The 11,262-nt window shown below is 41.0% G+C and overlaps 1 protein-coding gene across 1 annotated transcript in view; it reads right to left on the minus strand.

The window, feature by feature from the left end:
• LOC104861674 (IQCJ-SCHIP1 readthrough transcript protein) overlaps positions 1-11,262 on the minus strand; it is a 571,872-nt gene that overhangs the window by 111,117 nt on the left and 449,493 nt on the right. The window contains exon 5 of the mRNA XM_033759717.1: positions 11,051-11,260. Coding sequence (XP_033615608.1) covers positions 11,051-11,260 — 210 coding nt within the window. The remainder of the gene's footprint in view (positions 1-11,050; positions 11,261-11,262) is intronic.

Raw genomic sequence — 11,262 nt, forward strand, 5'->3', positions numbered from 1 at the left:
AAAAAAAAAAAAAAAAAAAAAAAAAAAAAAAAAAAAGCTTATATGAAAAATGTCTCCTGTTTTGTAAAAAAAAGTGAATAAACACGCCAAACTTGTCTAGGTTGCTTGTTTGAAATCTGTATTGCCTTTTACGTAAAGCCAATAGTTTTTCATTTTTGTTTTTGTACCAGGGATCAAACTCTGGACCTTGCACTTGTGAGGCAGGCGCCAGAACCACTGAGTTAAATCCTCCCCCGCCAAGCCAATAATTTTAATAAGGAAAATAAAGTTCCAACCTCTATACTTTCAACAGGTCCTCTTCCATATTATAGTAGTAACAGTTGCATTAAATAAAATCTCAGTATAATTTAGCAATATGAAAGTTTAATGAGATTCTGTGTGAAAGAAATTTTGCCAAAGCTTACCAATACCAGCCCTTGGAATTAAATGGATCCAGATGAGATTCCAGCAGAGACAAAAACTGAGACCACATCTGCACTCTTTGATGTGTGATTCTGTGTGTTTACATTTAAGATAATCTGCTCTTAAAGAGTTTTACCTTTTCATTATTCATAAATAATTAAAAATAAATTATGATACATTCTCCTGGATCCAAATAAAAAAATCAATTTCTGAATTGCTTTGAAGATGAAAGAGAAAAGTAAATGCTAAGTAATGGGGTGTCTAGAAACATTAAATGAAATAGAATGAGATGTGTAGTACACCTTGTTTCTTGCCTCTTGATGTTAGTATTTTTAATTATTTTAATCACTGCAAAAGAGAGAAAATAGCCACTCTGGGTTAATAAATAAGAACAGTACTGCTTCATGGCTATTGCTCCTTGAAGATCTCTCACTTCTAGAATCTCACCAGATCTCCTAGCAAACCTTTGTGAACTTGCCCCGCCTCAACCCCACATCAGGTAAATCGTTTAACCTCTTTGGGACACAGATTCCTTATCTGCAAAGTGAGGAGGTTGAATAAAGTCAATGGGAGGGAGAACTGGTAGCCTTAAAGTCATTTTCTGAAGCACAGATATGTTTATGAAACCCACAATTGTTTGTGTGTAACATTACTTGCCAATATTTAACAATCAAGATATCTCTCATACAGGGCCGGGGATTTAGCTCAGAGGTTCCGCTGCCTGCCACACAAGTGAAACGTCCTGAGTTCGATCCCCGGTACCCCTCCCCACAAAAAAGATATTTCTCATACAAACTTGGCCTCGCCTTCTGCTGACATATCAGAATGCTGACACTATGTCCTGGCGTGGCGCTAAACCAGCCAGCTAAAAACAGCAGCCACACCTTCAATCTTGGGATTTGCTCTCCAGCTCACCAGGATTCTCCCCGCACCTGGCCCAGGACTCTTACTGATGATCTGTATGGCCTCTGGGAGCACCTGCATTTTTTTACCCTTGCCCTGGAGTCCTCTTGATTCTGATATTCTGATTTACACTCTGATTGTTAATAATGTGGCTTCCAGCACGCTGAAATTTCTGCAGGGGTTTTACTCCTGTGTTAGTACAAACACCACTGTACATCTGCTTTTTTGAGAGTTCCCATGTGAAACACAGGAAAACTAAACCTGATATTTAAAAATCACTATTCCATAAGAGAGTAGGGTTTCAAACTGTTTAAAAATTATTGCTTCCTAAAGCTGTTCTGGAATGACATATTCTTTTAAAGGCTATTTGGGTCAAATTATGGGGCCACTGTAGGCTGGATAACAACTCTAACAGATCACTGGTTATATAATTTTAAGTGTTCAAAAATAAAATCCCAGTGGTCTGCTCTTTTACTCCTTGTGAAACCAAATTAAAGTAGAAACAAAAAAGTCAGAGTACTTAAAATGTGGTTGCTGATGATGAAATGCTAGACCAGGTCAAAATAGACTAAAAATTATGTAAGATGACATGAAGAAAAGAATTATCTGCAATTTTCATAAGTAGGATACATTGTAGCTACTAACGCCATGAAGAGAAGCGCAGGGGACTAAACTGGTTGTGAAACTATCTGAAAACATGCTATTTTTAGAAAAATGTAGATTAGCTTTAGGTTCTTTTCTAGGAAGACACTGTACCAGTCTCCCAGGGGTTCAGAGTCTTCTTATTTTGGAAATAAATTTAACACTGCTCTCTGGGTGCGGAAAAGGGCTAAAGGCTACTATGCTGGTGAACTGGACATTAAAAATGTCAACAGCTTTTCTGGTTTTGTTTTTATTTTTAACACTTTAGCTTCAAATCTAAGTTTATAGCACTGCTGGAGATCTTAGGAATTGTGAGAAAATTACCTCCTTTCCTTTAAACGTTTCAGAAAGCAAAGTTCTCGCCATATAAGGCTAACAAAGACGAAAGCAGAAACAAGTTGCATTAGGTTCATAGCGGCAAGATTTACCTATGGTTTTGTTCCTCTCACGCCTACAACTCTCTTATAAGCAAGCCGACCTTGGCCACAACTGGCTAGTCAGCCTCTCCATCCTCAAGCAGAGCATGGGATTGGTGGGGGTCCTGGCCACCAGAGATGTCCCATACTATCTACGCCGCTTCCTTAAGGATTTCGGATTGGTTCTCTACACAGAGTAAACTGCACAGGAGTGAAGGAAAAATGGATCAGAGGCCTGGCAAGAAGGCTGTAGAGGTAGAGCTCTGGTTTCTATCTTCCCCAAGCATACTGAAAACCTGACCCTTCCATCCGAAGATCACTTGTCCTTGAACCTGGAAAATCCACACACTTTCTCTAGAGAAGCTTTTTGTAATATTTGCGGGGGGGGGGACTGCAAGAATAACTAAGACATTTATTTCTGTAAGAAAGAGTTTTGAAGGGATCAATCATCTTTATTAGGACATGGGTAATAAAACTCATTTGAACTGACGAATTTGCAGAAATCAGCTGCTGACGAATGTGGTGCTTCTTGTAATCCATAAAAATTGAAGCTTTTTTCATAGACTATGATAATATCCCAAGGAAGAAAGATTCACAGTCACTTTCATGAAACATAAATAGTAAGAAAAGGCACTTAGAAACAGAAGAAAGGAAAAGATGAATATTGCTGATGATAGATATGCTCTAAAGGTCATTCAGTTACAAATAAATATGAAATATGAGTGAAGATGCAGTAGCATCAGTAAGATATACACATACAAATGGCAATTATTAGAAAATTTGATATATAAAATTAGACTGAAAAAAATAGTCATCGCTTTAGTTTCCACCAAGTTTTGTTTTAATACAACCTCCATCTGTTAGAAGTAACTAAAAAATAGGTTTACAAGGACTTTTAAGAAATTATAAAAACAAGATTGAACACACATTGGTCAAGTTTATTCCTAAGATCTGCGCATTTCTTAATCAAAATGACCTTCCTTTGGATGACTTATACTTACAAAGAAAAAACTCTGAACATGGGGAAAAATGTGAACAATTTAAAATGACACAATATTAAAAATAAGGAGTGAAAACATGAGGTGAAGAGAATAAAATGACATTAAGTATGCACATGAATGAGAACAGAAAAATAATAAAGATGAGTGGTAGAATATGCTTGACATAATCATTTAACCAGGAAATAAAACTAGGAAAAATAGCAATTGTTCTCAAAAGGGTAGCTAGAGTCAAAACCCAAACAAAAAAAAAAACCAAATTAACCAACAGCGTCTGAAACAATAAGGCTCTCACAGCTTTGAAAAGGGATGGTGATTATTTTAACCATCCTCGACCTGCTAAGAATTAGTCACATAAGGTCCAGCCCAACAGTTTAACTGGGTAACTCGGAAACATCACACAAGGAACATAAAACCTCAAACACCATTTCCCCTCATGTCCGTTTTGCTATTTCTTGCTATTATCCATACTCTAAGCCGAGAATCTCACTTTAGACTAGTTCATAGAAAGCTCCTAAACCCCACAAACACAATATTTTCTAGCCTCTTCTTGGTTTTATTTTTCCTTTGTTTGGCTTATAACAAAATATTCACTGAAAACTCTGACTAGACAGAACAAAATCTGTCTCCACTTACAGGGCAGCCACATAGAGATCTCTCCCCCAGCTCTCAGCCCAGGGACCCTTCGCGTAGCCCCCGTTTGGTAGGTAGAAGTGATGTGCAGAAAGGTGGCACTGAATCCTAATGGTTCCTTCTCAACCTGCTAGAACTCTGGTGACTCCTTGAAAAGTGCCCAAGTCCCAGTCACCATCTGGCCCTCATGAGAGGAGAAGACTATATGTCCCATGCTGGAAAGGAGCGAGCACAACTATGCAAAGTGTTCACATCTGGGAGAAAGAGCGAGGAGAAAAATCATCAATACAGGGAGGGCACTGGAAAACACACTGGGACCAGTGTGTGTTTCTGAAGTTTAAATGGAAGAACAAACACTTTACTATCAAATGATGAGCATTAGAATCTACTTCCAATGTTGGAAGAACTTCAATGAGTGTGGGTTATCTTCCAAAAAATTTTGGAAACACTTTTTTAAAGCTGACCGCTGGGGTCAGGGTGGGACACAGTTTATTTAAAAGAGAGGACTCAAGAGACGTGAGGGAAATTATTTGTACATGATTGGAGGCTAGAGCAAGCCTTGGCTGAGGAAGTGGATAAAATGATTAATCTCCATAGACCTCAGTTTCTTCTCAAAACAGTGGCTTCATGAAATATTTATCAGATTCTTTGTATCTGTAAACTCCTATTACTTTTTCATGGAAAATGCTCAATTTCATAATAGACACTTTAATTTTCACAGAAGTTTGGTACAAAATGGACTCCAAGTAACTGAGAGTAGAGATTGTGATTTGTCCTAACAGCACAAGGAACACAAGAAACAACTAAGGAAAAGCATTCGCAAAAGCTTGTTTTGTTAAAAACACTGGACTGAATTTCAAAAGCAAGAAACAAAACCATTTAAGTCGTTAGTGGCAAAGATCCAGGAGTACGAAACAAACTTTATTTTAATATGCAATAATATCAGAGTTTGGATAAGCTTTCAGTAATCAGAATTATTATTACTAGCACTAATAGGAAAGTACATAGTGTAGTAGCTTGAGTACATTACAAAATTAAACAGTAATACAGGTACAAATACATTAACCAACTAGATAGTAAGCACTCATCAGATATCTGCTCTCCAAGGAATGCTAGTGAGCCCGTAGTGTATTTGAGAGGGAGGAGGAACTTAAACAGTTGAAGATAAGAGACCCACAAGAGAAGATAACTGGGCATACAAGACAATCATCAGTTATGATGGAAGCAGAAGTTGACAGTCTGATCTGACTTTTGTCAAGCATGAGACTTAGAAAGTCCTTGAATGTTGCTGGACTGCAGTTTCCTCATCTCTAAAATATTAATCACCTTGTCCAAGTTTCAGGGTTGGCATGAGGATCAACTATGATAACAAAAATTTGAAAACCTTTTAAAACCTAAGTATGAGGAGTGAGTATACAAGTGGAATAAGAAGTTCAGGGGAAAGAGAGGTTCCTCGGGGATTAGCTGGTCAAGCAAAGCTTCCCAAAGAGGTGACCTCCTGAGTGGGCTTCCCACTCAGTGCTGGGTGCAGTGTGCACCTGAGGCTGTGCAAAGAGCTCATGCTGGGGCTTCCTAATTGTGAAGTACTGAGGAAAGCCAGGCGAGGATCTGGAGTGGGAAGTGTTCTGGAAGGCTGGGCTAGACGGGGTGGAGAAAGATGACATGATGCCAGTAGTAGCAGTGTGCTCAAGAGCTCAGTCAGTGTGTGATGAGAAGATCTGCATTGAAATCTCAGATGTGAATTCTCGAATCTGTCCTTGGGATGTTTTAAGGTTCACTACATGCAAGCCAATTGATAGGCAGAGATTTCTCTTAGTCCAATTGCAACAGTTCAAAAGGTGCTAATACGGTACAATAAACTATCCAATGGTGACCTAAATGCACATTTGCACACAGCCTCATAAGTAATGACATATTTCAGAATATGTAGTTTCTCCTTTCTCCTTCTCCTTCTCTCTTCTCCCTCCTCCTTCTTACTCTCCCTCTCCTTCTCCCCCTCCCTCTTTCTGTGCTACAGATCAAACCTAGAGCCTTGAGCATGCTAGGTAAGCAGCCTACAACTGAGCTAAAACCCCAGCTCTTGCAACCTAATGTTTTAGAATCCACCCATTTTTCTTTGAAGTCTTGAGTACATGTTAATGCACAGAGCAACCTCTGAGGCTCTTAAGCAAAAATCAACATGCATTAGAAAAGCAGCCAAAGAGCTTCTCATTATGGTACTAGACATTTCAAAGCAGTCAAAGCACAGAATATATTGAGTCCCAGTAATTTCTAGTTATAGTAAAAAACAGTATTTTAGCTCTGCTGCAGAGCAGTGACAGGAGTGATACTTGCATACCACCATAGTACACTTCCAGCATCCCAGGGTGTACAGTCATGACACTTATCAAACTCGAAAGCATGACTATATTGTAGAAATAATAAAGACACCTTAATTCTGTCTATAAAAACAAGAGCTCATGCAATTTAACCATAGCTCAAGTAAGTAAGGAAACAAACCACTCAGCCGTTCAAACTACTTTAGTAGTATCATGGATGGGAGGGAGTAAATGGGCTGTAATTCTTATAGAATAATACAATGAAAATAACCTGTAATTAATACTATTATAGGAAGAAATATAGGGTAATTTTAAGTTTGCTACGAATAAACAAAAAGAAATTATTTTCAAGTACTTAGAAATAACTTCATCAGGAGAATTTGCTTTCAATTAACATGTCAATTAAAATTATTATCTTCTCATTAAATGAGGAAAATAATTTATATGCACACACACACACACACACACACACACAAAACCCCATAAAACAAAAAAACACTTAAAATGTGCCCGATAGACAAAGAGAATTCTTTTCTAATTTAAAAATGACTCTTTTCCTTTTCTAAACAATGACTGTAATGACCTTGGTTGGATGTAGCATGTGATCCCACTGATTTTGTCATTGTTCTCTCTTAAGAGAGAGGCGAGCAGCCCTCTGAGTAACTTGAATACGGGCATTCTGGAAAACCCCAAGGAAGCATATGTGATACAGCAATTGTTAAGAGAGAAAGCCAAGGCTCTAGTCAGTGCTGTGAGTCATGGGAATGACCATGTAAAATAGTACTTCTTCAGAGAGCCACAGAGCTTCCTACAAAGCCAAATACATGTCAAATATACAATCCAGCCATTCTACCTGTAGATGTTTACCTAATCTTAATGAAAAGTTATGTCCACCTGAAGACTTGCACATGAGTATTCACAGCTCTTTTATTTGTAATAGCCAAAAACTATAAATAATCCTAGTGTACACCAACAGGTGACTATGGTATATCCATAAAATGGAACACTAGTCAGCGGTAGAAAGGAATGAGCTATTGATATACGCAATACAATGGATGGACTTCACAATAATCGTATGTTGAATAAAAGAAACTGACAAAATGAATATTTATTGTGATTCCACTTATGTTAATTTCAGAAAATATAAGCTACGCTGTAGTATAGAAATCACATCAGTTGCCTATAGAAACCTATTACAAAGTGGCACAAAGACACGTTTTGGGATGATGGATATGTCTACTATTTTGATTTTGGTGATGGTTTCATAGGTATATCAGAACTCATATATATGACTTATACATGTGTCAAAACTTAACAAGTTATATATTTTAAGTATATACAATTGAGTATATGTCAACTGTACTGGTGTACGCCTGTAATCCCAGCACTCGAGAAGCTGAGGCAGGATTACCACGAGAAGCTGAGGCAGGATTACCACGAGTTCAAGGCCAGTTTGGGCAACGTAGTGAGTTCAAGGCCAGCCTGAACTACAAAAGGAGACTCTGTCCCAAAAAACCAAATAAATAAATAAATGAGTCAAAAGTCCAGGGGGAAAAAGAAAAAGAGTGGTCTTTCCAGAGACAGGCTTAACACAGAGGACCACATACTCTTGTGGAAGAAGGTACCTGATGACAAGGAACCATCATAGAAAAACCAAGGAGAAAAAGAGGTGAAATTATATTCTATAATGAAGAGGAGGGCACTGAGCCACCATTACGTTCTTCCCACTACTTGGTAAAGGGTTTAGGGAGTCTGCTGAATAGGTGAAAAAGTGGTGCAGCTATATCCTAGCACCTTGGAGATACAGGAGAGGAGAGAAAGCCTACCACATTGGTCCTTCTCAAAAGAAGGAAACTGAGGATAAGCTCCTGGTTTCTCTCAAGATGATCTGTGCCAGTGCACCAGAGTCAAAGCAGGCAGGGAGATGAGGACTTCAGATGAACACGAACTTAGGAGAGCAAGGCTCCTATTTGATACCCAAGGCACTACTACCCAGAACAGTTCTTCACTGTATCTGGCCCTAGAGTTCACCAAGGGTGTTCACACACAGGAGGAAAGCCCAGGTAGGACACCAGATGGGGAGATTCTGCCAGGCTGGAGAAAGGCACTTCTGGAAGTATTCTGGGTTGTTGGGTAGAAGCCCATACAAAGAACAAGGTGAGCAATGGGGGACATGACTGTGGAGTAAGGTAAACTTGCTGCCTTGCATTGGACCAGCAGAGGCCACACAGGTGGCTTAGTTGTAAGACAGCAGCAGAGTCAGCCACCAAGGTATTTCCTTCAGGGCTCCTCAGGGCCCTCTCAGCTCTGCCAGCAAAAACCTGGCTGCACCTGAGCTCACCCTCTTTCAAGGGCACCAAGGGAATTAGTTACCTAAAACCTTCACAAAGTCAAAGTCAGAAGTCTTTCTCAAACATGGCATGTTTTAAATTTGTTCTTAAATATTTCCTGAATTAGGGACAGCTAATAATCATCATATTTCTAAGATCTCAGCCTTCCTCTTGGGTGTATCATGGTAATCAAGAGACAGAACACTGTACGGGGAAGCAGGAACTTTGACTTCTTTTACCACATTGTAGTGCAAAACTTAATGCTATCCCATGAAGACAAAACCAAGCCCTGTCTGTGAGAAGAGACTCCTAAGTAATGGGATTTTGGTTACTTCCCAGTTTACTTCTGTCCTTCATGCTAAAGAAGTGCAAGATCGCTCTTAGAAAATCCTTTATTTCAGGGAGGTGGGCATTCTCTCCTTTCCTTTTTTATTTTTTCCCAAATTATTTTAGGCATTTAATGGAGAAAAAACTCTACTCCTGTTCCAGAAAAAAATATCAAAACTCCTTTCATAGGATTTCATTGGGACCTTATGCAAATCACTTAACCTCTCTGGGCCTCACTTTCCTCAACTGTAAAATGAGGGGATTCGATTAGGACCGAGATGTTTGAGTCCTGTGAACACTTCTTTCTTCACTGGATATTTGAGAACCTACTACATCCCAGGCATTGTCCTGGGCACTAAATCCCAGAAATTAAAAGACACTCAAGATCCCTGTAGATTCCAGAGACCAAAATTAAAGAACTAAACAACTTGGCTTCAAAGACTGCCCAATAAATAAAGGTTCACAATCTTCACAGTAACAATTATGGAAGGTGTCAGTGGCCCTGGGGAACTGTGACTTAAGAATGCTAAATTTCCAGGGGAAGCAATCTGTCTGTAACTTCCCTCCCCAGAATTTCAGCCCCACGTGGCCAGATTTGTCATTACAACACTGATAACCATACCTGGTGTACAGGCACATGACACAGAGTGCACAGGAAAATTTTGTATCCTAACTTTTGAGCAATTCAGGTTAGTGTCACCACTGAATTCTAAAGTCGCACATATACACGAGTATTACATTATACTGGAATGTAGACGTGTCATGCAATAGTAAATGAACCCCTTGCTTATCTTCAAGTCATTCAAGTCCAGGAAGCTTAATAAGGTTTTTCTCTCAAGCTTTAAGTGAGAAAACGATAGTTTTCTATTGCAAGGTACAGAAAATACAAAGGTTCCAAGTCTGTTGTGGTCACAGTAAACTTGTAAACAGCTGGGATTAAAACCAGTATGTTAATTTAATAGGTAGTTTCTCAAGGTACACTAACCGGCGCTGCCAGCCGAGGACCCTCTCTAATAGGAACCACGCCAATTTCTCTGTGAAATGCAGTTACCATTCTCACCCCTGAAGTCAGAAGTGCATGCACCCAATTTCCAGTAGCCTCAGGGCCCTGGACTCAAAAAATTACACCTGCAAGTCAAGCATTTTCCTACACTGCCACACAGCTGCCACATACAGAAAGCAACTTATCTAAGCTGTGCCCTTCAGCCCTATTTAGGGGCACCATTAATGATTTCAAATTATAACTGTTGCTTATCTCAAAACAATGATAAATAGAGGAGTTAAATTCATGATGCCTCTCTTCTAAGTCATTTATCTGCTCTCCTCTCAGGGGCAAAAAGATGTTGAGACAAGTGTGAACCTGCCAGAGCTTATTATAGATGCAGCCCTCCTCTCCCTCCCTCTTTTCCACGGCAGCACCTCTCCCTGTCTGGTCTTCCTGAATTGAGGCAATAGCCTTCGTAAAGGGGCTGTAAGTGGTTCCTTCATCAAAACAAGGAGGGATTCACCGAGAGGGAATGAGTCGGGCAGCCAAGGCGACAACCCCTCCCTCATCCTGGCATTCAATTCACCCCTTTCCCCAGGTCAACACTAGCTCGGGTTTCAGGGGCGGATGACTGTGCCCACGCACAGACAGGGGCAACCCAGCCACAGGCGAAACCTTAGTGGCAAAGAAGGGAGACCCAGCACGACTGACAAAGCCACAACTATTGCGATGTGCAATATGCCCCACAGGCACTGGACTCGTTGCCAAAATCTCCCAGATTTATTTTCAGGCAAGTGACTAACAACCTCATCTCCATAAGTCATTCCAACCAAATGAGTCGCCGGTTCCACCAGCCCGACTTTCCGCTGCCCTCTGGCTGCCCCTCCCTCCTCTCCGCCCGGCTAGTAAACCCAGACAGCACACAGACAGAGCAACCGTGCCCCAGGGGCGCAGAAGGCCGGCCCTTCGGCCCAGCCCCCACCCTGGGAAAGGATGAATGGGGCCGCGGGCGGGAGCGCGGAGCAGGGTCGTGCGGGCTGCGCGCGGGGTGTGTGCGAGTGTGTGCGCGCTTGGGCACGCACCCCGGCCAACTTACGGAGGTGGAGTTGGTCCTCGCCTGGCCCTGGTTTCGCACCTCCTGCTCCCGGAACTGCAGCCCAGCTAGATGCTTTTCCAGCGCCTCCCAGTCCATAGGGGGTACCGGGGGCTCTTCTGGGACGCAACTTCCGCCGTCCGGGGGTTGGAGGCAGAGCCCCCCGACCACCGGGCCCCGGACGCCGTGCCGGCTCCCCGCCGGCTGGGGCTTCT

This window comes from Fukomys damarensis, unplaced genomic scaffold, assembly GCF_012274545.1.
Source record: "Fukomys damarensis isolate Sample0158 unplaced genomic scaffold, DMR_v1.0_HiC HiC_scaffold_37, whole genome shotgun sequence".
NCBI classification, from domain to species: Eukaryota; Metazoa; Chordata; class Mammalia; order Rodentia; family Bathyergidae; genus Fukomys; species Fukomys damarensis.